Source organism: Syngnathus scovelli, chromosome 5 (genome assembly GCF_024217435.2).
Source record: "Syngnathus scovelli strain Florida chromosome 5, RoL_Ssco_1.2, whole genome shotgun sequence".
Lineage (NCBI taxonomy): Eukaryota > Metazoa > Chordata > Actinopteri > Syngnathiformes > Syngnathidae > Syngnathus > Syngnathus scovelli.
In genome coordinates this window covers 13,916,591-13,944,169 of record NC_090851.1, presented here as the reverse complement: position 1 = coordinate 13,944,169, position 27,579 = coordinate 13,916,591, and the positions used below count along the sequence as shown (strand labels likewise).

At 41.2% G+C, this 27,579-nt stretch overlaps 1 protein-coding gene across 5 annotated transcripts in view; it reads right to left on the bottom strand.

The window, feature by feature from the left end:
* sh3pxd2aa (SH3 and PX domains 2Aa) overlaps nucleotides 1–27,579 on the bottom strand; it is a 108,881-nt gene that overhangs the window by 20,061 nt on the left and 61,241 nt on the right. For 4 of the 5 annotated variants that reach the window (XM_049720764.2, XM_049720765.2, XM_049720766.2 and 1 more), the window contains one exon: nucleotides 5,735–5,863. In XM_049720764.2, the coding sequence (XP_049576721.1) occupies nucleotides 5,735–5,863 (129 nt within the window). Of the gene's footprint in view, nucleotides 1–5,734; nucleotides 5,864–6,783; nucleotides 14,107–27,579 lie in introns of those variants that run through there. The other variant, XM_049720769.2, reaches the window with a different exon arrangement.

The following is a 27,579-nucleotide window of genomic DNA, read 5'->3' as shown; positions in this document are numbered from 1 at the left end:
CCGATCCGGAGAGAGCATTCCACCCTTTTCCGATCGAGGACCATGGACTCGGATTTGGAGGTGCTGACCCTCATCCCGACCGCTTCACACTCGGCTGCGAACCGTTCCAGAGAGAGCTGGAGATCACGGCCTGAAGAAGCCAACAGCACCACGTCATCTGCAAAAAGCAGAGACGCGATGCTGAGGTCCCCAAACCGGACCCCCTCAACGCCTTGGCTGCGCCTAGAAATTCTGTCCATAAAAATTATGAACAGAATCGGTGACAAAGGGCAGCCTTGGCGGAGTCCAACCCTCACTGGGAACGAATCCGACTTACTGCCGGAAATGCGGACCAGACTCTGGCATCGGTGATACAGGGACCGAACCGCCCTTATCAGTTGGCTCGGCACCCCGTACTCCCGAAGCACCCTCCACAGAACCTCCCAAGGGACACGGTCGAACGCCTTCTCCAAATCCACAAAACACATGTGGACTGGTTGGGCGAACTCCCATGCACCCTCGAGGATCCTGCCGAGGGTGTAGAGCTGGTCCACTGTTCCACGGCCAGGACGAAAGCCACACCGTTCCTCCTGAATCCGAGGTTCGACCTCCCAACGGACCCTCCTCTCCAGCACCCCTGAATAGACCTTACCAGGGAGGCTGAGGAGTGTGATTCCCTTGTAATTGGAACACACCCTCCGGTCCCCCTTCTTAAAGAGGGAAACCACCACCCCAGTCTGCCAATCCAGAGGTACTGTCCCCGATGTCCTTGCAATGTTGTAGAGGCGTGTCAGCCATGACAGCCCCACAACATCCAGAGCCCTTTACATTACATAGTACCGTTTTTTTTTATTTGCTTTGTTTATTTCGGCATGTACATAAAGAACACATTTATTACAGCTTCATCTGTTTGCCATGACTTACTTCTCGAAAAGGGAAACAGGAGGAAGCAATTTTGCTCATCTAGTCTCGTCCCGATTACAACCAAGGTTTCACTACCAGACACACAGTCTAAATCACTGCAGCGCAACATATATACCACCACCATATACCATGAAGCGAAAAGGAACAAAATAAAAGCATAGATTTGACCAGTATAACATGATTTGAATTCAGCAATAGCAAATAAACTAGAATTTTGAATAAAAGTTGAAAACAAAGGAAAACAGAAATTTGACCAGCATAACTATGATTTGAATACAGCAGTACCAATATAAACTGGAAGTTTGAATAACAATTTTTATTAATTGTTTTGAATACAGCAATGGCAGTTGATTTTTTTTTTAACATGTTTTAACAGTTGATTGGATACAACAGTAATATTTTTTAACACTGATTTGAATACAACAGTGACAGTTTAATCAATTTCCAGAAGGTTGGAGTCACAACCCCAAAGGCACCCCGGGCATCGCCACCGACAGGCGGCATTTGCACCGACCGATCACACAGCTAATCGTCTCCCTAATCGTCTTCAGTGACAGCCCAAATACCTATAATGCCTTTACTTCCATAAAACAACATGCACTACTACTAAAAGGACCTTTTGAAAATAATAATGATTTGTTAATTAAATTAATAACAAAATAATAAAATAAAATAAAAATAGTACTAAATGACTAAATAATTAATCATATAATTAATAAATAAAGCAAAATAATTCATTTGCATATTAAAATATTGAACTAACTACATACAAAAGTGAGTGAGTTGTGTGCTCGTGCATGTGCGTGTAATGATTCACACAGCAGACAAACCTGAGCTTCAGTGAGAATCTGTCGCACCCTTTTATACAACATTAAATGAAAAAAGTGTATACACGCCTCCGGTAGCCTGGGAGTAGGTTGTTAAAGATGTATGTACTATATGCCTTTGATATTAAATGAGTTATTATGATATGTAAATGTTCAGCCATTATTTTAATGTAGTATATATAAAGCCGTTGGACAGGGTGTGAGCGTATATATAGGACCGGTGCAGCAATTCACTTCCATCCCGCCCTTTCCACACATCAGCAAGAAACAGCCGAGCCAGCCGATGACACTCATCAGTGGCCGTCAGAGGCTGTGAAATGACTCAACATGAAATATGATGTTTTGCTTTCGAGAGGTGCTAGACCTTGCAGTAGTGCAGCCTCCAGAGCGCAAAAGATAGAAAATTGGAGTCAATGGGAGAATACACGCACTGACAGATTTTTCAAGGAACGACCTGACCTCTAGTGAATTGTGTTAGGGTTTTCCAGGTTATCTTTATCATAGGATTATGTTGGAATGTAGACTATAATGATTAACCAATCTTGTCTTGCTCTCACAACGCAGTAAAATAAAGTGGTTGCTTCCTCTGCTTGAGTGACCAGCTGCAGAGGAAGCAATCAAAGTTGTTCTGTTTCCCACAACATCGTAAAACACCCCCTGCTCTGATCTTACCAGAGGCCGGGGGTTGACCAAACCTGTCCAGTCTCACCCCCACTCTGTTCCTCCTGATAAATATGCCCTTGCAGGAAGGAGAGTTCAGAGCTCTATTCGAACATCGCCGTACGCACAGCGACGAATGGACTCTCCACCTGCAGGTGTCTAAAAGGACTTACTTGTCTCCCGTGTGGTTCTTGCAAAATAAGTTGGAGTGAGCAAATCTCTAACAAATTGCACAGGTCAAACCAGGAGCAACGCTTTTTGGTCAGCACTGGATTCCTCTGAGTTGCCCTCCAATGACATCCAGTCTTGCTTAAAGTTTCGCATATCGCAGATTTGTCAACAGAGATGTTAGCATGCGCCAGCGATTTCGGTAAAGCCCGTATTCCACTGAGGGAATACGTTTAAAGTGTTCTTGAAAGTAGGACATTTGTGTTCTCATCTGGGATCGTTCAAAGTTGCAAACATTCTGAAGACGTTCAACAATTTTAATGTTTTCCCTTGACGCAAGGAAATCTTGAACATTTAAGTCATCATCTGATGAATATTTTTTTTCTTCATCTCATTGAGCATTACGCTCTTGCTATTTCTAACATCGCTTTCTTGTTCGTTCTTACATCTTTGTGATCTTGTGAAACTAGCAGTCACGGTCTACGTGCTGTCCAATTGAGGTAAGCATAAACAAAGAACACAGGGAATACTTGTATGTTGTTCTTCCCCATTAGCATAAACCAAGAATGCATCAGTTGTTGACTTGCGAAAACTAGGCTGGGGAAATATCCCAAGATGTATTTCATGCTATTATCAAAAATGGCTGAGGTGAGGTCTCAGTTTTACATTTGTTTCCCTCCATTTTGTTAATGGTGGGGTTCACAGCCATTTCAATTACTATATAGAGACGAGTTTTCTTAGGACAACATTTAAAGGACCGCACTTGCCAAGTTCACAAGACTCTTCATTCCGAAGCAACAGCTGTTGAATGTTCTTACCTGTTAGCAGAGTAGTACTACGCAGCAGTAGAATTGCATCCAATAATTTACAGGATCAACAAACTGATAAAATATTGCTATAATGACAGAGGAATAGCTACACACAACCTGCCTTGTCTGACAGTGTGGAAGAAGTAAGAAGACCTTTAATACAAAGCATAAAAAACTGTTATGAAACAAAGATATATGCAATACAGTAAGAAGTTATAACACAGTAACAAATTAGTGATCAGTAGACCTCATAAAGTGCTGCAGCACATACAAATTTGTTTGATTATATTACTATCACAATAAACTATTAGAGTAACAGCAACAACATATTCCAACAATTATTGAGACGCTATCAGTCTAACAGCACAGTACAGTATCATGGTGTTTGTGTCACTTTATGATGGATAAAGTTGTCATTAGCCCACAGTTGTCTGCACATTAATAGATATAACAGTGTGCTGATAAAGCTTCGCTTTCTGCCACTCAACAACAATGAATCCATTAAAGCAACAGCAATCGGGTTGAGCCTCAAGTGGTTAGCAATCTCCACTCAACTGTATTTATGGAGCCCTTTAAAACATCCACCACTACATACAAAGTGCTGTACATGAAGCAATTAATAAAAATAATGAATAACTCAGACAGTAAAAAGCACAAAACGGTAAAACCAAAACCAATTCTCATTCTTAGTGAAAATCCCCAAAATAAAAATGTTCAAATGTAAAAAGTGCGCTCAGTGCTTAGTTTCAAGTGCTCCAATATGACACAAAGGTGCAGACCGCGACATTGGGGTGAGTGAACTATATTAATCCAGAGCACACGGCAGGAATGTTTGATGTTCATTTTTGGGCCACATGTCACACTTCTGGAGCATCCTTTCTAAGAACACAACATTTCTCTCATCTCTCCAGGAGACATCTAGCCACATTCGGGATGATTCACATTTTTTTTTTCGTACAGCAGCTCATAAAATGTGCAATAAAGTTCACACGCTCAGAAGAGCCACACAATCAGACTTTCTTTCCAACTCACAGCTTTAGGTTCATTTTCCCACTATGTTTTAAGTGCTTGCTTTCAATGTGAACTGAAGTATCTGGGACTTTTTTGTCACAAAACCCGTGACATTTGATGCTAATCTGCATTGAACCAAGCAGTAAAAATATGGATTTGGATAAAATCAGGATGAAGAAAGAAATATGATGCCTACATCGTTGAATTCATTCTTTAGAAGCAGTAAAAATATGGATTTGGATAAAAATCAGGATGAAGAAAACAATATATTGCCTACATGAAGTCATTCTTTAGAGTACATTAACTTCTCCAGCAAAGCCACATCCCTGCAGCAATTTCCATGTGCAGCTGCTTTACTCTGTCAAGCTTCCTTTTGCTCATGTGACACAAACAAGAGAAACATTGGAGACTGGTTCAATGATCTTCAAACATAACTGTCTGAGACTTAGAATCATAGAAACTATTGCCTATAGATAAAGGCAGAGTTGCTACATTATTATAAAAAAAATATATACATATTATATATATTATGTAACAAAATATGCAACAGGTGTTATCTCACAGTGTCAGTCAGGCACAATCTCTGTCAGTGAACCAATCAATATGAATCCATCATGAAATGATGTGAAAAATTCTCTGACAAGCTCTGTATTCTGGCTCACAGTCAGTGTGACAATCTGAGGTGATCGCACAATGGTGACACAATCGTACCATGTTTAGAGCCTGAAATTCAATTTAATAGACTTTTCATTTTGGGTTATGCAATGTGGCTTTTGATCAAAACTGTAAAAACACACAGCATAGAACAGCAAGTTGATACTGTATATGAGCCACATAGCTGACATATCCCTACTTCCTCTTACACAGAGCAATGTCTGTTGGATTTTTCCAGCATAGTTCTTGGTAGAACTACAGCATTCTTGGCAGGAAAATAAGACAGCAGCAGTTGTTTGGAAATATTTAGCAGTTGAGTCAATGGAGTAAGTTAAAAACAAAAGCAAGTCAACAACATTCATCTAACTACAGTACAGAAAGTTTTGTTTAGCTCTGGTGGAGTCAATACCAGAGCAACCGCACTTGAGGGATCTCATAAGAAAGCTGACTACACTGCAACTGAAAAAGAAGTATCACAAGCATTCACACCTTTCCTTTCCAACTTGATAAGTGTAGAAGCTGAGTGTATACTGCATGCACGGGCAGATCACCACATTCACAACATACAACAAATCTTGATTTAGACTAACTTCTGTACGGATTGAAATTGGGGTTACTTAAAACTAGTAATGGATATTGGAATTCTCAAAATGCAAAACGCAAACACGGTATGTATAAATAGATTAAAATCAAGGTACTCACCACTTTCGCTCTTCTCAATCACATCCACTGTCTCACCGGCCTTGAGGCTGATCTCAGAGTTCTCCTGTCTCTCGTAGTTGGCCACGGCCACATACTGCTCCAGTACCATAGGCTCCAAGCTGTCAATCCCTGAGTAGAAGAAACACGCCGTCAACCACCTGCCTGCTTTGACAGTCCGTGCAAATCTGCTGCTTCCAACTGCAATCCTGCCTCTGTGCACCCAGTTTGTTGCCATCAGCCGACCCCTGCCCTCTGTCACCACGTTTCCTCCCTGGCCGAGCGCAACATGAGCTGTCGAAACTGCATAGTTCCAAACCTGTAGCCTTATGGCTGATGCGACCCCCGGCCGATTGCGAAACAGAGGTGCATCGAAAGGGATCAAAATAACAAGAGCCAACTCAGCGAGAATTTTACGAGAAGTTTCATCTTGCGCCTAAATTGAATTTATGACTCGAACCAAACTGCAGGTCAATCTACAAGAAGAGAACGCTAGAAAATCAACAGTGTGACTGAGAGGAAAAGCCTCCCTTTTCTGCTGTAAGGAACCAGTCCTGGACAGAAAAGGGGGGTGAAAACACCAATCATGTTAGTCGACAATGCTGGCCTTAAATAGAAACACATGAGACTACTGCAGGAGAGGGGGACAGGAAAATAATCTGGATATGAGTTTATGGGAAACAAAATAAACACTTTCTTTTGTTTCAGTTTTAGACTTTTATTCCTTCTCTCTGATTTTTAACCTCTTCACTGGAAATGTACACCATGTATATATATATAGATATATATATATATATAAAATGTGTGTAAGCCACTCAAATGTGTCAATGAGAAGTCAAATAAATTTTCTTGGAACATTTTGGGAAATCAACATTCAAACCGATGAGCTGTTTTTTTAAGCAACAATGTTTTCGTGGGTCTGTTGGAGTTATGACAGTTATATTAAGAAAGGAAAGTTTGTTTTCAATGGGTTCAAAAGATCGAAAGACTTCAGAAATTGAAACCATGCAACTTTGCAATTTTGTACATACGTAGTATGTAAAGTGACTCACTAAGATATGGAGTAACAGAGATCTGATCAAACGATTTTTGGGGGCTCGTTCCGGGTTCTCAATAGACCTATTTCGGGGTTCCAGCTGACTTTTCGACGCAGGACAAGTCCTTGGCCAAGGCATATAGAGGAAACCCTTTTCACGGGGCTCACTCGATCAGTCGGCTGGACACCGGAGTGGTTGACGAGATCATCCGAGGAGAAGGCCCAGCAGACTGTGAGTACGAATCTTGATTCTGTTAAAAGTAATGAAAGTGCAGTGACAAGAGGTCACTTAAAACCTTGACAATTCTAGACCCTATCAAGTGCAATTAGAAACAGTTAAATTCCGCTGGGATGATGGAGTCACCTGACTGATAAGTCAGTTAAATTCCATGGGAGAGCGGACCCATCTGTTTTCTAAAGAAGTACAGGTAATTTGGAGCAGTTAAATTCCGCTGAGGTGTCGTGGGGCCTCCTAATTAACCTTCCTAATGTGTTAGCTTTCTGCTGCCATCTGTGGTGTTTTTTCTTAACTCTCGTTTAGCTGGTTTGGCTTCTTTATCCATGAAAAGGTAGGTTTTAGATCTACTTTAAGAAAAAGGCAAAAATAAGTTTTTCTTACACAATAGGAAGGTTAAAGAGTTTAGAGTTTGTTAAAATCCACGGGAGGGCGGACTCCCCTGCTTGCCTGTGAGACGATAAGAGTGCGCATTGTGTGTGTGTGTGTATGGTTTGACTGAGAGTGATCTCATTTGAGCTCTCCTTTATATAAAACACACAGGATTGTAAACAGTAGCTTTGTGTGGAAGCAGAGGAAAGGAGACTTACCACTCATTGAATATTTTACCACTGTCCTGTGAATTAAATTGGCTTTAGGACACTGTAGGTGCCATTCGAATTGCCAACTCCGAAATTTAGAAAAATAAACCTTGAGAAAATCAAATAGCAAACAAAAGTCGCTACCCCAACATGAATTAAAATGCAAAGATTGGAAATAAATGGAAGGGGTCGACACCGAAAATATAAAATATCTTGACAAATGCATATTTTGGACAGAGGTGGTTGCATTATGCGACGTGGCGGTGGCGAGGCTCTCCGCACTTCAGTTGCTCCCCCCACCCTTGTTATCAGCTGGGAAGATTGTCATGTCTATGTTGTGGGCCCGTGTGTTTGTTTCTGTGTATGTTTGTCTTTGTGTATCAGTTCGTTATAAAGGTTGGAATTGCGTTAAATTGGTGCAAGAAAACGGTGTGCTAGACAATGGTTTACCAGATTTGCATTGTTAAATGTAAAGATTAGAAATTGTAGAATAATATGAGGGTTGTGGGCGGAAACTCGTCCGACGAGGAGAGTGCCCAACCCTCATAAAACTGTGAGAGTAAGAGGAAACATCCATTGTAGAACTGGATAAAATTAGGTTAATGATTAGAAATTATTATTATTATTCTCTTATCCCCTGCATTGCAAATGTCTTCTTGATGCAGATAGGTTAACAGGCTAGGACTTTAGTGAAGAGATAATTTATCAACTGATGGGGGTTAGTAATTGTCCAAATTCTAGTCACATGTTTTGAGGGACCACAGCAGCAACATTATATTTAATTTGCAGGCCATTATTTAGTATGATATGGCAGTGTCTAGCTAAGTAGACTGTTCTATCAAAAAATGTGAGAGTGAAGGAGGAGGTTTGATTTGTAATCTGACATTTGGTCCCATTTTGAAGAGCATAGATTGTTTTTGTTTATTTTTAAAGATATATTTAACAGTTTATCTCGGTGCAGTAAGGATATAGCAATTTTGCAAGACTTAAAATTAAAAATTAAAAAGCAAAATTACATTCTCATTTTCCCAGATGAGAGGAAAATTGAAAGATAAGGAAGATGAAGAAAAGATAAAAAAAGAACTTGCTGTTGCACAGGCAGGAAGATGAGACAGTGTCAGCGCGAGCTCGCTTAAGAACTGCAGCTGAGAATGTGATGAATGAAGATGAGAAAAATGTTCAAATTACAAAGACGGATGTTGTGGCACGGCAAAGCGTACCATCCTTTCCGTCTTTGTACCCCAAATTAAACAACTCATTGCTTCCTATAATTTGAGAGGCGATGAAGTACAACAGGTTTTCATGGCATCCTTAACCAAACATTGGGCAAGCGTTAAAGGCACCTGGGATCCTTTTGATTCCCGGGGCCGTCCATTGGAATGTAACGGGGTGCCATTACAAACAGAAATTGACCAACTATTGGGCAGGATAAAAATAAAATTCGAACGTAGAGCAAATTACACAGACATTGGCCAAACTAAACAAAGAGAAGATGAGTTGTTTGAAGACTTTAGACACAGACCAGAAAGAGTGTTCAACTGATGTCTATGATCAACTACTCAAAAACGCTCTACATGCAAATTTGCGACCAGTATTATGTGGAAAATGAATAAATTCAACAAATTTTTTCCCTATAAAATTGAGAAGTAAAAACTGGTCTTAAAATTTAACATATTACTAAAAGTGAAGATAATTTGCAATTCGAGTAATGGCACATGAATATGAAGCACAATTTGACACCTGTGCCTTATACAAAGGTAAAGTTGGATTGGAATTTGATGAAACGGATATGGACATCCACATATTCCATTAGAGTTTAAATTGCTTGCAATGTAATTGCAAATTAGTTAACACCTGTGTGAGTGAGTGAGTGAGTGAGTGAGTGAGTGAGTGAGTGAGTGAGTGAGTGAGTGAGTGAGTGAGTGAGTGAGTGAGTGAGTGAGTGAGTGAGTGAGTGAGTGAGTGAGTGAGTGAGTGAGTGAGTGAGTGAGTGAGTGAGAGTGACTTTTCTGTCGCCTGCACGTCATCTTTCTTGCATGGCTACGTTGCTGTCTCAGCCGCATCTGACCGTTGAAAGATGCACGACACTCAATCCTGCCACTCTCATTCCCCTTCCTGACGACGGCGAATTCCATGATTGTGTCGATGCTGCCCAACAGATTGCAAAGGCTCGGCCTAATTTGGAAGATACACCTCTGCCGGATGGTCATGTGGTTTTTGTTGATGGGTCTTCTAAGAAAAATGAATCTGGTGTGACCCTTACTGGGTGTGCCATTGTTACTGCCGACGAGGTTTTGGAGGCTGCTAACCTGCCATCCAATATGTCGGCACAGGCCGGTGAGCTCATTGCTTTGACTGGGGCCTGCAAATTGTTTGCAAACAAATCCGTCACTATCTGGACTGATAGTCAGTATGCTTTTGCTACAGTGCACGTTTTTGCTCAGCAGTGGAGCAACCGTGGCATGATAACTTCTGCAGGGAAGCCCGTCACCCATTCCACAATACTATCTCAACTTTTGGACGCTGTCCAGCTGTCTTTAAAGGTAGCGGTTTGCAAATGTGCTGCTCACACTGCAAGTTCTGATCCTGTTTCTCTCGGTAATGCTTTTGCTGGCAAATCCGCTAAGGCCGCTGCAGAGGGCCTGCTCCATGTCCTCTCGTCTCTCACAGCTCATGATTCGATGTCACACATCTCCCCTATTGTGTTGCTTGACATGCAGTCTCAGAGCCCCTCCCAGGAACGGCTCTCTTGGGAAAAGCGGGGTGCAACTAAAAACACTGATGGTCTTTTTGTGTGACCTTTGGGCAAACCTGTCTTGCCTCGTAACTTGTTCAAATGGGCTGCTATTTCGAGTCATGGGGTCACCCATGTCTCGACGGGGGGTATGGTGAAACAAGTTGAAGCTATTTATACAACATACGGCTTTGCAGCTTTTTCACAACAATTTTGCAGAGCGTGTTTGATCTGTGCTAAACATAACCCACAAGGCAATTTAAGACCTCAGAGAGGGAAATTCCCGACTCCATTGTATCCGTTTCAGACAATACATATGGATTATATCCAATTACATAAATGTGAAGGGAAAGAATATTGTTTGGTCATAATAGACGCATTTTCTAAATGGGTAGAAACATTTCCTACCAAACATGTTGATGCACTCACAGTGGCAAAAGCCTTATGCAAAAACATCATTCCAAGATACGGTATTTCAGAAACCATTTACAGCGACAATGGTCCACATTTTGTAAATCAAATAGTGCATAACATTGGGAGAATGTACCACATAAATCTAAAGAACCATTGTTCCTATCGTCCACAATCAGCTGGCCTTGTTGAGAGATTTAACGCGACTATAAAAAACAGATTAAAGAAATGTATGGAAGAAACCAAACGACCATGGACTCAGAGACCTGGTCAAAATGTACATAAATATTCCAAGTACAACAGGGCTAACTCCCTATGAAACTATGTTTGGAAGACCTTACAGGCTTCCTCAGTTCAAGAACACATGGGAGATCCCCGAGGAAGCCACGTTAGCTGATTACATGAGAAAAATGTTGGAATGTCAAAAGAATCTAACCAATAACACTGATGATGAACCCATTTCTCCGCAGGAAGACCCCAAAGTGGTACCGGGAGACTGGGTTTTGATCAAGAGTATCAAGAGGAAGAATTGGCATTCGCCCAAGTGGGAAGGTCCCTTTTTGGTACTACTCACGGCACCTAATGCTTTGAAAATAGCCGAAGGCAACACGTGGATTCATTTATCTCATTGTAAAAAGGTGATCTCCGCAGACCCAACCTAAGTACGGAAGGTGAACAAAGTCTGGTAATAGTGCCTGATCCTGGTGCCAAGATCCAGGGTTGACACGAAAGCTAGCAGAAGCCAATTTCCAAGACACCAACCCGAAGCTCAGGGTGTTCTCTCTGAGGAGATCCAAAAACATGAGCATTAGAGAGTCATTTGGTGAGTACTTTAATCGGGCTGTAGCCTGCGCAAAGTCTACCATGTGTTTTTGGTTGCTTTTGCTGGTTTGTGTTACCATTGTATATTTTTCGGGGGTTATTCTATTTGTATGGATAGAGTACCGTGAGCCTCGAACATTCTTCTCTCAGGCAACTACCAACGCTAATTCTAATCAATATGGCTCATGGGGGAAAATTGCTAGACATAAGCGCGACACTAAATCCCCTTTTGATCAGGTTGTTTGTATTCCAGAAACCGTCCGCGTTCCAACTTGCGTACCATGGCTTTTGTCTTGGACTTACAATAACTCATTAATGTTTACTGTGGCTCCTAATACATCGTCTTCTATTATTTTACCTATGAAAAGTTTGAAAGGGTTTCATAATGGTCACCCCACTACTGGGGATAAATGGCTCGGATATTGGTGGTATTTAACTGGCCACCCGGTTGGCACCGACTGGGGCACCCTTGTCACCACACAAATGCGGGAGTATTGGCCCTCTGGTTCCAGTGAAGAGGCTGTGTTCTTTGCTAAACGAGTGACTTTGAAGAATCAGGGCACAAGCCTCCTTTTGACTCTTACACTCCCTGATGGTCAAATTCGTCCTCCAAATGCCACTTTGTTTAACACTTCTTGTTGGGGTTTTCAACTGTGGGCCTGGTCCTCTGGAATCGATCCTCGCTTTCCTATTGCTATTTGCCTTAATAAAACAATGTCGATCGCAGACCGTCCCGTTACAAATAATTACACCCTGTCAGCAGGAGCAAAAATCACAAGTATGCTCCTCACTGATGTAGACAGCTATTTTGTAGCCTCCACAGGAATAAGCGGTCAAACCAACAACTGGCTTCTTATGGCTGAGCAAGCCGCAAAGATGGCTAACACCAGTTGCATTGCATGCATGGGTCCAAGACCTCTTTTGAAAATCATACCTGCAAATATAGTTCCTAAGTGTGCTGTTGTTTTAATGTTAAACTCATCCATTTCACCCACTCATGATTGTTTTAAATGGGATAAGGTTTACCCTGTTGCCTCTATGACAAAATATAAACCCCTTTTTTCGTCCGATGTAGCTATGGGTAATTTTACATGTATTAGATTACCTGGTACCGGTGAAAAGCTCGGCGCCCTACCTCCTCCATGGTGTGGGTCCATGACCAATGTTACTGCCCCTTTTTTTGCTCATTGCTCGTAGTGATATTTGGTTTTGGTGTAATAGTAACAAACTTTATGATAGGTTGCCTTTAAACAGCTCTGGAATTTGCGCTTTGGTAACCCTATTGCTTCCTGTTCATTTGATACCAATGTCCTCTTATGATCTAACATCTTTTGCTAAGTCCGTAGTGCCCGTATTCTGGCCGAGAACGAAACGAAACGCCGAATGGCGGGGCGCAGCTAATCCAACTTACATAGACGCCATTGGTGTTCCTAGAGGAGTACCGGATGAGTATAAGCTGGTGAATCAGATAGCAGCTGGTTTTGAATCCGCCCTGTGTTGGTGGTGTACTATTAACAAAAATGTTGACAGGATTAACTACGTCCATTACAACGTGCAGAGGCTTGGAAACTGGTCCGAGGCGGGTTTCAAGGCGGTCCACTCCCAACTGGCCGCTACTTCCCTCATGGCTTTCCAGAATCGAATGGCCCTTGACATGCTACTCTCAAAGGAGGGCGGTGTCTGCGCCATGTTCGGTGAGCAATGTTGCACGTTTATTCCGAATAATACTGCAGCCGGCGGAAGCCTGTCCCAGGCCCTTGAGGGCCTGCGGACCTTGAACGGGAAGATGAAGGAACACAGTGGGGTGAACACAGAGGTTTGGACCGACTGGTTGAACGTGTTCGGACAGTACCGCACCCTGGTTTCCTCTGCCCTGGTCTCCATTGCAGTTTTCTCTGCCATTTTGACCTTGTGTGGATGTTGTTGCATCCCTTGTCTCCAATCCCTAATTAATAGGCTAATTACAACTGCTATTTCTCCACCAGCTGAGACTTTCTCGTTGCTCCAAAGGGATGACCTTTCGATCGGCGGGGGTTCCTTCTCTAGTGACGACCCGGTCAGCGAATCTATTGTGGTAAACCTGTCCGGTTTGTTTCCTGACCCTGGCTTTGCCGATTACGACTCAGTTTCCTCCCGAGTGTAAGTTAGTTCTTGCGAAATGTGATCCCTTGGCTGAAAATCTTTTTGAAGTGGCCATATGGGTGATGAGTTGGTCTCCGGGAACTTATGATAAAACAGGGGGGAATTGTTAGATAAATTGTATATATATATATATGTTATCATGCGTTCCCTAATGCAGTGTTTCCCAACCTTTTTTCAATCACGGCACACCTTTTCATTGGAAAAAATCTCGCGGCACACCGCCAACAAAAATCTGTTAAGCTCCTATATTAAAATCTGTTATATTACAACGAAACACGTACAGTCCTATTCCTATATATGTATGGAGAGTCGAATAATTTAATAGAAATAAATACTAAATATTCTTTAAATTGTATTCCTTTTTTTAAATAAAAGTGACAGTTTTTTAAAAAGGTTTTAGACGGTGTAAGAAATAAACTACCGTAATTTCCGGACTATAAGTCGCGGTTTTTTTCATAGTTTGGGTGGGGGGGCGACTTATACTCAGGAGCGACTTATATATGTTTTTTTTTTCACAAATTTTTACTTGATCATTAAGACATCACTTACAAGTATAGTTGACCACTTCCCATGTTATTTTTAGTATAGTTGATCACTTCACATGCTTTTATTTCTTTATCTTGAACATATTCAAAACATAAAAAATAGAGAAAACATCAAATAAAGCAATTAACACTTTAAAGCACCATATCCAAGTCCACTGTCTGCTGTATGTACACTTGCTCCATTTTTGCTCCTCTTATATTTATTATTATTATTTATTATTATTTGTTTATTTATCATTTATTCAATACTCTTATTTATTCATTGTTAGTGCCTTCTTGGTTTTTTTTGTGTTGCTTGTATGCATATGTGTACTATCTCACCGAGGGATAGTGGAAATGTAATTTCTATCTCTTTGTGTGTCTTAGTATATAAAAAAATATATCGACGATAAAGCAGACTTTGAATTTGATAAAACAACCCAAAAAAATTATATTTTCAGACGAAACTGGATGAGGGCGCTCTAAATTTTACCGTTGGCCGTGACTCATCAACTGGGTGGGCTTAAGAAAAATGGCACCAAAAAGAAACTCATATTTTGCAGGTTACAAACTTCAAGTTGTAAAATATGCAGCTGAAAACAGTAATCGAGCAGCAGAAAGAAAGTTTGGAGAACCGTGATGTACCAATGGATTACTATTTCAAGTGACGTCAGTAGCGCGGCGCGCCGGTTGTTTACATACAAACGTGCCCACACAAGGACTACCATCATTAGCGGTGATCATTTCTAAGTGACACGGAGGACAAAGAGTTTGAAGGAATTAAGGATTTGGAGTGACATAGAAGGTTTGAAAAACTATTATGGCTTTTACGCACGCCCGGTCTCTACTGAGTCGGGGGCCGACGCTCGGCCGAGTGGCTGTCCGCGAACGGTGCGCGGGGCTCGGACATGGCCATTACGCACGCCCGGTCTGTCTGGAAGTCCACGCCGCCACACGCTTGGAAGTTTGTTTTGTTTAATAAAGAGCCGTTTACCAAACCTACGTCGATCCTTGTACTTTGTTAACGCTACAATATAGTTATATAGTAGATCTGTGGAATAAAGACGAGGCTGACGTCAGGGCGCACGCGCGGCGATGTTGACAAAGGACGAGGAATTTGATCGATGGATTTAATGGAATTAAAGTGCACGGATGGTTTGATAATATTATTGGCTTGTATTATAGTTATTTAAAATATAGTTTATCTATCGTTATATGAGCCTGTGGAATATTTTGAAGCGCAAGCGCCCTCAGCCGTGCGCACCCATTGTTGACGAAGAACGATCGATGGATTTAATGAATTGGAGTGACACCGATGGTTTTATAAACATGTTATTCATGTAATAGTTGTCCTTAATCACTCTACGTATATGTTACGTCAGGTCCGTTCTCAGCTCTTTGTTTGTGTTTGTCACGTTAGCATACCTATCGTTTAACCTGTTGTTGCTATTTAATGAATTGGAGTGACACCGATGGTTTTATAAACATGTTATTCATGTAATAGTTGTCCTTAATCACTCTATATGTTACGTCAGGCCCGTTCTCAGCTCTTTGTTTGAGTTTGTCACGTTAGCATACCTATTGTTTAGCCTGTTGTTGCTATTTATTGAATTGGAGTGACACTGATGGATTTATAAACATGTTATTCATGCAATAGTTGTCCTTAATCACTCTATTTGTTACGTCAGGCCCGTTCTTAGCTCTTTGTTTGTGTTTGTCACGTTAGCATACCTATCGTTTAGCCTGTTGTTGCTATCGTTTAGCCTGTTGTTGCTCGTTCATGACTGTTTTTGGTGTGGGATTTTGTCGAATAAATTGCCCCCAAAATGCGACTTATACTCCGGAGCGACTTATATATGTTTTATTTCACTTTTTGGGGCATTTTATGGCTGGTGCGACTTATACTCCGGAGCGACTTATAGTCCGGAAAATACGGTATTTAAAGTGATTGTGATTAAAATAAAAGAATCAACGTGATTTTGTTTACTGTTTTAGACTAGGTCTATAAATATTGCAACAATAAGAACAAAGTCACTTTTAAAGACGCTCTGCGGTTCTGACAGCAGCTGAGTGGCTATCACAGTCGAGGAATCTCGACTTGACTGCTTATTTTACGTATGTGAAAAATAACCAATCCAGGTTCTCCGGTTGAACTGCATGCTCTGATTTCCATTGGACCACAAACGCACCACAACCGTCATAGTGTCTGTCACTGTTAGCAAAAGCACACAGCAACACACACATAAACTGAATATGTGCCGATGCAATACAATCAGATCGACACAATATGAAATCTCAAGATTCTCCGATTCTCCACACATGCACGATTAGCAAGTGGCTGACCAGGCCTTGCGCGAACTGACCAGTGGTTTGGCGATCCTGTTTACAATGTGCTCCGTAATTAATATTGGACAATCCCACGGCACAGCTGAACGTCTCTCACGGCACACCAGTGTGCCGCGGCACAGTGGTTGGGAAACACTGCCCTAATGAGTACTTATTAATAAAGTTATTGCAGAGAATGCTTGCTGTTTCGCCTTGCAGACGTCCACCAGTCCACAACAAGTCAAACGATGCTGTCTGGAGCTTCCTAACCTTCTACACCTCTGGGAATCCAAGAAAGTTGTTGATAGCTCAATCTATTTTGTTGATGTCTGCACATGGCATTTTGTCTTTGCACTCTTTTCTCATGGTGTCTTGTCTGTGACTTCTTGTTTCACATAGCATTTTGTCCTTGCACTCTTTTTGTTTCTCATGGCATCCTGTCTGCGACTTCTAGTTTCACATAGAATCTCGTTTCTTCTCTCATGAGACAAAGCCCACGCTTCCCCCCCACCTATCAGGGGCTAGTCTCACATTGTGGGTAGGGCATTCCAAATAAAAAGAGTAAGGAGTGTAAACAGATTTTTAGTGTAGTCGGATTGCTGTAAGTCTGAATGCACTCCTCGCGAGAAAAGACTCAATATTCTGCCTCACTGGTTTTGTCGGCTGATCCTTTTGCTGATTTTGAACCTAACAGAACTGGAGTAGATTTTGTATTCAGAGCAGTATGTCTGGAAAATTGGGTATACTGGTGCACTCACCTCATCAATGTAAATATTCATATTCCTACAATACCACAAAATCATTCTGTGCTCACCAAGTGCATTAAATTAAAACTGTTTAGAGGTAATTAATCAATTGTATTGATATTAAGAAATAACACATTGGCTTAATGTATGGTAGACAGAAAACAAAAACATGTGCAACTTGCCTCTGCATGTCTCAAACAATCTAAGTGTTGTGATTATTGTATGGAAATGGGTAAAGTTGAAATGCTGAAAATGCAATCCAGTTGGGCCATTGAGGACATATTTACAGCTTTTGAAAGAACAAGAGCGTAGAATAAGAATAAACTGTGACGGACAAAAGAGGAGGATGAGTAACAACCTTAACAAGTATTATTTTCAAGCCTCACATTGTGTTACAAAGAGCAGATTTGCTCATTTGTTTATTAGCTCTCCAGATATTATTAAAATTATTCTGAAAATATTTTCCTCATGGAAACTTGAACTTATTTTAAAACCATTCGTATTTCACTGTTGGGAACAGGAATTCTTAAAGCTTTTGGGTCCGGGAACCCCTTACAGTGGAAATATTTTACCAAGGACATGCCCATAACACCAATTGCATCCACAACTGTTTACCATGGAGAAAAGTATGGCCAAACTAGTTAAAAAAAAAAAAAAAAAAAAAAAAAAATGGACATAACAATGGTGCTGTTGGGCAGAATGTTCTAAAACCATCACTTTTCAGGATATCCAAAAGAATTACATGTTTCTTGTTCCATTTATATTGTGTCATCAAAGATAGCAAGTGATTTTCAGCATTTAAAATTGGGCACTAATTTCTAGACTGACCAATAAAATTTACGTTTCCCCCTATGTATTTTCAATAAAAGAACATCGGGAAAATATTTGTATTAAATGACAAAGATTAATTTCAGCAGATTCATCAACAATAAGCAACAGGAATCAGCAAAACTCAGGTGTTCATTTCACACTGGTCGACTTTTGGGCTAAAATGTTACTGAATTTAATTCAATCCACTGAGTCATTTTGCATTGTATCATTCTTAAGCAACCATTATCTTTTAAATCGGTAACTGCGAATAATGATCCCGATTGAATCGTTGATAAAATAAATTATTACACTTCTAGTTTATTCCCAAAAATCCAGGTAAAAGTAATTCACAAAACTGTGGCCAGTTGGACATCTTGTCAAGTTTCATATTTCACCTAAAAGGCTTCTTTATCATATCTAATACCCCATAAGGACCCATTCACACCTTGAAAGGCCCTGTTTTTTTCAGTCAGGTAAATTGACTCTCATTTACTCCATTAGCCACTTGGACATATTTAGGAGATGGCTAAAAGCTACGTTTAAACAACAACCTTGAAAACTCATTTTGCTTTGCATTTTACGTACAGAGAACAATTAAAACAATTTACAGTAACATACATTACCGCCAATGTAGTGAGCAATGTGCTTTTGCAATGACTGCTCGTCATCCAAGAAGAAACTGGTCTTGCGAGTAGGTCAGTTGGTTTACATGTGGTTTACAATTATGCCTAGTGTAACATAGGTCTCCTGGACAGAGTATCAGTAAATGTCCACTTTTCTGGGGAGGTTTCATTAGCACAAATGCACTTGTCTTTCCACACTAGAAATATAAGATGAGCAGGTGTAAATACAAAATTTAGGGTGTCATGTAACATGGGGGGTAGAGATGGTGCAAATGGTAGAATATGGATTGTTCACAGGAATAAATTGGCAGAGTTGAAATTCCAAATTTGTCCAAAAGATGGCGCCAGACCAAAACGGGAGACCAAAAGAGGGGCCAGAATAAGCTAAACCGGTTAAAATGGATATAAAAGAGGAACACGGTGTCGGAGTGTGAGTCACGCATGGAAGCACAAATGTGGTTTTTATTTTTTTAATGTCTTCGCTTGGCTAAAAATGTATTCTGTAACTGCTTTAAGCAATATTATTTGTCAATTCGATCAAGAGACCCGTCACTATGAGAATAGTGGCGTGACATAAATTGTTTGGAGAAGCACAAATGTGATTTTTATTTTTTGATTTCTTTGCTTGGCTAAAAATGTATTCTGTAACTGCTTTAAGCAATATTATTTGTCAATTCGATCAAGAGACCCGTCACTATGAGAATAGTGGCGTGACATAAATTGTTTGGAGAAGCACAAATGTGATTTTTATTTTTTGATTTCTTTGCTTGGCTAAAAATGTATTCTGTAACTGCTTTAAGCAATATTATTTGTCAATTCGATCAAGAGACCCGTCACTATGAGAATAGTGGCGTGACATAAATTGTTTGGAGAAGCACAAATGTGATTTTTATTTTTTGATTTCTTTGCTTGGCTAAAAATGTATTCTGTAACTGCTTTAAGCAATATTATTTGTCAATTCGATCAAGAGACCCGTCACTATGAGAATAGTGGCGTGACATAAATTGTTTAGAAAAGTAGGTCAAGGGTTTGGATTTTTATTTCAGAGTTAATTGAAGCGTAACTTTAAAGTTATTTTCATGGAACAGGAAGAGAAGAAAAGGGGAAGTGAAAGGTTTTACCAGGGGCTAGCTGTGCATTTGGTGGAAAAGTACTGCGTGGTCAGGGCGGAAACAGCTGCTGAAGGCCACAGATGGCCAAGCGTGGGAAGAAAACTGGGCACTCCTACCCTATAGTAGGCGTGGGAAAACTGGCCAGTCCCTTCTATAGGCATGGGAAAGCTGGCCAGTCCCTTCTATAGGCGTGGGAAAACTGGGCAGTCTTACCCTATAGGGAAAGTACAGGAGAAAAGAAAGGGAAGGGGGGGGGGGACAGAGAAGTCTATAAAAAGTCCTGCAGGGGCAGCTTCAGGGCTTTTTTCCCCCAAAAGAGCGCTCATACGTGAAGAAGCCCGGAGGAGTTTCAAGATTTTTTTGCAAAGTCCCGAAGATCTTTGTGTGAGACGCAGGATCACTGGACTGAAATTAACTTGGATTTACTCCTAAAAATTGGACTGGACAACTTTAAACGAGGAATAGGTGAGGGTTTACCGTTTTTATGTATTTTAGCGAGACGGGGGAATAGTCATCGGGCCGCCGGCTCCCTCGAGGCCAGCCTGTTTCTCTAATTTGGATTTTAGAAGTAAGATCGAATTGATCACTCGACTTTGCTTCCACCAAAAATAGCACGCAGCTGGTATTTACCTCTTCCCTCTTTCATGAACTGTGTTTTGCAGTCGAATTGTTCTGGGATTGAATGATTTTATTAACACGGGTATCAGTGAGTGAAATTGTTCGGTTTCTGGAGTAATTGAGATTTGTAATTCTATTCCATGTTTCTTCAATAAATGTGTTTTATATATTACTTCGTTGTGCGCGGATTTGTACTGAATATGCAACCGATGGTTTGGGGCCGATTTAAATAAAATAAATTAACGGAGGTGTTTAAATCGGATTATTCGTTTTGTGTAGAACGGAAAGTTATTTAACTATTTGAAAGGCTCAGGCCCGCTTCCCTTTTTTGACGGGCCGCGTAAAAAATAACTCCGAACAAGTTAGAGACTTGAATAACTTCCGTAGTTATTTGAGCCACGGGTGAATTTCGATCCGTTCGAAAGTTTGTTTCGTCTGAATAAATTAACGGAGGTGTTTAAATCGGATTATGGGTTTTGTGTAGAACGGAAAGTTATTTAATTATTTGAAAGGCTCAGGCCCGCTTCCCCTTTTTGACGGGCCGCGGAAAAAGTAACTCCGAGCAAGTTGGAGAATTAAAAAACTTTTGTAAATATTTAAGGGAGGAGTGGATTTCGTTAAAAGTGAATTGTTGGAAATTTACTTCTTCTAAATAAAATAACGACGACGGTTAAAATAAATCATTGGAGTTGGAGGAGGATAAAAGTATTTCGATTGTCCGTCGGGCGCGGCCCAGTTCCTAAATTTGTCGGGCCGCGTCAAAAGTTAAACGGGACACGATCAAAAAATAGACTTGCCTTCCAAATTAATTATTGGGCAAATCTAAATAGAGCACGACATTTTTATCCGGTTTAAGATAGTTGTTATTCTTTTTAAAGCAATTAAGAGGGGTGAAGAACTCCGACGGTTAAGTGCTAGATCTACGTATACGAAGTTAGAATTAATCATATAAAGTGCATTAATTTTCTTCTTAAATGCTATTATTGTCACACTTTTATTAATTCGATTCTCTTTCGAATAAAAAGGTTGGTCGGCTCGCTGCATGAGCGACCAAGTGGAACGGACCCATATCAACATTTACTTCGGCAAAACTAGTGCTTGGGTGCGCTATACAAACGAATCCCTGAGGTCTTAACAAAGACATCTAAAAAATATCCGTAACAAAATAAGAACTTCAAACATTAGCGGGGAGCCATCAATACGATGCGGTCACTTCGAAGTCCTGCCTCGAATTGAGTTACTCGGCACGAGCTTCGGGTGACTTGAGAGGGATTGGCGTCGTACAGAAATTAGATTGATTCCGGTGGAGTTAATTTAACTCGGGTGGTTAGATTACGGACGAATCTCCGAACCCGGCTAAAAAACAAACCCGTTACCGGGAAGCCGGGGGCACCTTAATCCAAGAGGTGCGTTTGACAAGGGTCACTGAAACTTTCTTTTGTTGAGCCTCCTTGCAGAAAAACGCATAGATTACTGAGTAGATAGCCATTGTAGTAAAACTGACCAAAACACAAAGGGGTAAAAATGTGTACGACAAATGCTGGACGAACTATAGCTTCTTCCCACATTTCAAAACGGACGTTAACTGAAGACTAATTTGTTCATAGGTGTAAATGCAATTGTAAATGTTTGTCTATATGTGCCCTGAAATTGGATGATGAGCACTCCAAGAGTATTTACACTGCCTTGAGGCTTAAGTCAGCTGGGATAGGCTTCAGCTCACCCGCAACCCTAATGAGGACAAGCAGTATAGAAATGGATGGAAGGTATACACTGAACTGTATGAACTGAGCAGGAAAGCTTGAGCAGTTGTTCAAACTATAATCTTAAATGCATTAACAGGAAAGGAAGATGTTTCTTATATACGTATGTGAAAATGAAAATGTTTGGTATGTTTGAGAAGCCGGAAGGTCGGTCCTGACAATGTGTGGGACAAAGAAAATATCATGAATGCAGACGTTTCCCAGTATTATTATTTTAGCTCAACAATTAACAATGAAGACTGATATTTATTGTGACAGGTAGAGAATACCAATGAGGGCTTCCAACTATAAAGTCCCTTCCTACTGAGTGGAGATTTGTCAGTAGGCAAAGTAAAGTCAGTTAAAAAAAGGGGTGGGTGGCGTAAGATTAAAAAGCAGATCTACGTGCAAAGAGGATTCAAAGACAAACACATCTTTGAAACAAATGCAGGACAGCAAATTTCACACGTTATGACACACTGATAGTTATTTGTACTAGAGTTAGGCTTTCGTTCAAAACAGTTGACGGACTCAAAAGAAATGCATTCATATTTGGAATGATTGAATTTTGTGTGCTGTTTCACAATGTGTAAGTATCAAGACACCGGACAAAGAAAATTAATTGAGAATGGATGTCAGAGCTATACAGTGTGCACTCTTCTGGGAGGACTTTCTACAAAATGTGTGAACATGTCTGTGCATTTTTTTTCCCTCCAATCATCCACAAGGACATTTGCAGTGACAAAGGTCGCGGATGTATGACGAGGGAGCCTGGCTCACAGTAATCCTTAAGAGGTTGAATGGGACTGGAGTCTCTACACCAGACATGGGCAAACTACGGCCCGCGGGCCACATCCGGCCCACGGGGCCATTTAATCCGGCCCGCTAAACCTAAATAAATTGTACTATTTAACTTTTTTGGGGTCATTTTCCCTGCAATTAGTATGTTTCACCAATAGATGGGGAAGCGCCAGGCCCGCGCCGTGTCAGAAAGCTCGGTGCACACTCACAAGTGCGTGTACGTACTAAGTAGTACGGACCCAGCGCACTCCGCGCTCTATTTTTATCAGTGCCGAATTTCGAGTGTGGGCTGTGACGTCAGCATTCTCGTAATTCGCGCGCTGAGCTTTCAGATACAGTTTTACATTAATGCCACCCACAATCCTTCCCCTGGAATCCTTCCACTAAAATGGGTGGCCCGAGGAAAAGAAGGGTGGACACTGAGTGCCGAGTGTTTAAAAAAAAAAAGAGAGGACAATTTGGCTCGACCTACGTGTGTGAGCAGACGTTCCGCAACATGAACGTCAACAAAGCCCGTCACAGCTCCAGGTTAACAGACCGACACCTCGGCTCTATCCTAAGAATTACCACAACAAATTTTACTCCAGGCCATGATGCACTAGCAAAAAAGGGAGACCAACAATACTATCGATTTCTTTATTACTTTATTCAGAAGTATTCTTTCAATGATTCTTCAAGATGATGTATTTGGTCAGAATGTTTGGCGTTTGATGTGATTTCGCCTCATTAGATTAACATATTTCATAAATCTGACCTGCAGGCGCTGAAGTGATGGAAACTATTATTCATAATAACAGTGTCGTATTTAATGAGAATCATTAATAGTAGTTTTTTGGATAAATATTTTTTTAATGCTGTTAATAAATGCATTTGTTTTCAAAAAGCTTTTTTTGAATATCCATGCTTTACTACAAACTAAAAGTACAAACCTTTTATGCAATGACCTTTACATGTCATTTCTATTACTTCACACAAACACTACATCCATCTGCTCCTGGTTCGGCCCCCCGATCAAAATTTAGAACCAAATTTGGCCCGCCAGTCAAAAAGTTTGCCCACCCCTGCTCTCCACCTTTGGGTCAAGTCAATTTGATTAACCCAGATATTGTAGAGGGTGTCTAGGAGTACACTCACAACAAAACCAAATGAATGTAAGCGCTTGCATTGTGAACTGGGGCACAGCCATGGCCTCCCTAGATTATTTTCACAAAGCTGCAAGTGTAGAATTGTTCAAAATATCAAATGAGCATTACGAGTTCCTAAAATGCCCAGCCCGCTAAAATGTGAAATATGAGAAACATAGTGAAAATGAGATTCAGTTCCATTTGTCTGTCTTTCTTGAAGAATCTTTATTTATGCACCTAAACCAGAATTACATCACAGACTGTGCTTGCGATAGGTCGGGCCTGGGCAAACCACATCCATTCACGACATAGCCTCTGACCTGCCCTCGAAGAACATGAAGTCGAAATAAAAGTTGACTCATAAATATTAACCTGTTTAACTTTTGTTTTTCATCCTTCTTATGACACACTTTATGTTGTTATTACGTTATTATTCGACACGCTGTGCTTTTATTTTGGTGGATTTCCGGTGGTTAAGGATGTGCCGAGTCATTAGCGGTGGCACGACTGTTGAAAAGGGGCAAAAGAGATTATGTGTGATCGTGTGTCAGATCGGAAGTCACATGTTTCCATTGCTGCTGTACAACGTTAGGCACCTTACGGATTATACCGACTATATAGATGTCAGCACCCGGCTGGGATAAGACTTGGTTGATTGATTGATTGATTGATTGATTGATTGATTGATTGATTGATTGATTGATTGATTGATTGATTGATTGATTGATTGATTGAAACTTTATTGATCCAAGGTATTTGTTTGATCTTATGGACGTAGTGATCATTTGTTTTTTTGTAAAAGTAGGCATTTACTTTTGTAATAAATTTTTTGCAGCGCTTATGATGTTTCCATGACAAATAAACAAAACATCTAAGAAATAAAATCTGTGTGGAACATCAGTATGCTTCACCGTTGTCTGGCTGAGTTTATTACAAGTGGTACGTTTATTTTTATATGCATCAAGAAAGCCAAAGGTTTGGTTGAAGACCTGGTGAAATTTTCGCCATATGTAGTTACTTTTTCGACACCTCGAGCGACTATTTTTCACAAAAGACTCATGACAACCCCAACAGTGGTCCTTATTTTAGCAATGTTCTTATTTCCTATATGGTAAAAGGTAAATGGACAAAGGTTTTACCCTGATAATATGCATATTAACAGACTGTGCTTAACTGAGTGTATTATAATTCATCGTTGTGTCATAATATATTATTGTCAACAATACTATAGTACCACTTTTTGCGTGAGAGTAGCCAAGCGTGCATATGGTCAAAAAATCAACTCACACTTCACTGACACAAAAGACCCAAGACGCCTGTGGCAAGGCATCCAGTCAGTCACAGACTACAAACCATCCCCCCCACCGTGTGAGGACAACATAGACTTCCTCAACTCTCTCAACACCTTCTTCAGCCGGTTTGAAGAAAACAACACCACAACACCCACAAAAACCCCAGTACACCCAGACAGCACAACACTTCAACTGGACCCAGCGGACGTGAAGAGGACCCTACTCAAGGTGAACCCCAGGAAAGCTGCAGGTCCAGACAACATACCCGGGCGCGTGCTCAGAGACTGTGCAGACTCACTCACTGACGTCCTCACAGACATCTACAACACCTCTCTGAACCAAGCCATCATACCAGCAATTTTCAAAGCTACCACCATCGTACCACTACCCAAGAAGTCACCGGCATCATCACTGAATGACTACAGACCCATAGCACTCACTTCCATCATGATGAAGTGCTTTGAGAGACTGGTGAAGACCCACTTAACATCCACCCTCCCCACTACTCTGGACCCATACCAATTTGCCTACCGCCCCAAGCGCTCCACTGATGACGCCATAGCAACAGCACTCCACCTCTGCCTGGCTCATCTGGAGAACAAAAACAGTCACGCGCGGATGCTGTTCATTGACTTCAGCTCTGCGTTCAACACAGTCATCCCCCAACATCTGGTGAACAAGCTGAGTACAATAGGCGTCAGCACTCCACTGTGCAACTGGCTGCTGGACTTTCTAACGAACAGACCGCAGACAGTCAGAGTCGGAAACAACTCCTCAGCGACCACCGTCATAAACACCGGGGTGCCGCAAGGATGTGTGCTATCCCCCCTGCTGTTCACGCTGATGACCCACGACTGCTCTGCCAGATTTGAAACGAATCACATCATCAAATTTGCAGATGACACAACAGTGGTGGGTCTCATCAAAGACAACGATGACTCAGCATACAGAGAGGAGGTACAGCAACTCATCACCTGGTGTGATAGGAACAATCTGCTTCTCAACGTAAACAAAACAAAAGAAATCACTGTGGACTTCAGAAAGAAACAACCAACACACATCCCACTCATCATCAACGGCAGTGCAGTAGAGTCTGTGAAAAGCACAAAGTTCCTGGGAGTGCACATCACTGATGACCTCTCATGGACTACCAACACCACTGCGCTGGTCAAGAAGGCGCAGACACGACTCCACTTCCTGAGACGGATGAGAAGAGCCGACCTCCCCACCTCTGCTCTCACCACCTTCTACAGAGGTGCTATTGAGAGCATCCTGACCAGCAGCGTCTCTGTTTGGCATGGCAGCTGCCTAGCTGCAGACAAAAAGGCGCTGCAGAGGGTGGTGAGGACAGCAGAAAAGATCATCAGGTCACCCCTTCCAGCCATTTAGGAACTGTACACTTCACACTGTACCAAGAGGGCAATGAACATCATCAAAGACACTACTCATCCTGCACACAGACTGTTCTCCCTTCTACCATCAGGGAAGCGGTACCGCAACCTGCGGTCCCGCACAAGCAGACTGAGTAACAGCTTCTTTCCTCAAGCCATCAGACTCATGAACACACTGAGGAAAACCACTTGAACATTCCAAAGTCACCATGCCACTTGGCACTTTACTCTTGCACCTTATATACAGTTATACACTTTTTCACTTTACTTCTATGACCACTGATTGTACTTCTGCTGCTGTGTATGTATGTGTGTGTGTGTGGGTCTGTATTGTCAATACTCTTATTACACACCGTGTGTGTGTGTGTGTGTGTGCGTGCGTGTGAATGTGAGAGAGAGTATTTTATTGTATAGTACTGCACATGTTTATCAGCATGTTCTTAGTTAATCTGCACATTGGAGACTGGTAAAACGCAATTTCAAACTTCTGTGGTAACCCTGCTACAGAGATCTTTGACAATAAAGTAAACTTGAACTTGAACTTGAACTTATTTATGTAATAGTTGTCTTTAATAACTTTATATGTTACGTCAGGCCCGTTCTCAGCTCTTCGTTTGTGTTTGTCACGTTAGCATACCTATCGTTTAGCCTGTTGTTGCTATTGTATCGAACAATCGATGGATTTAATGAATTGGAGTGACACCAATGGTTTTATAAACATGTTATTTATGTAATAGTTGTCTTTAATAACTTTATATGGTACGTCAGGCCCGTTCTCA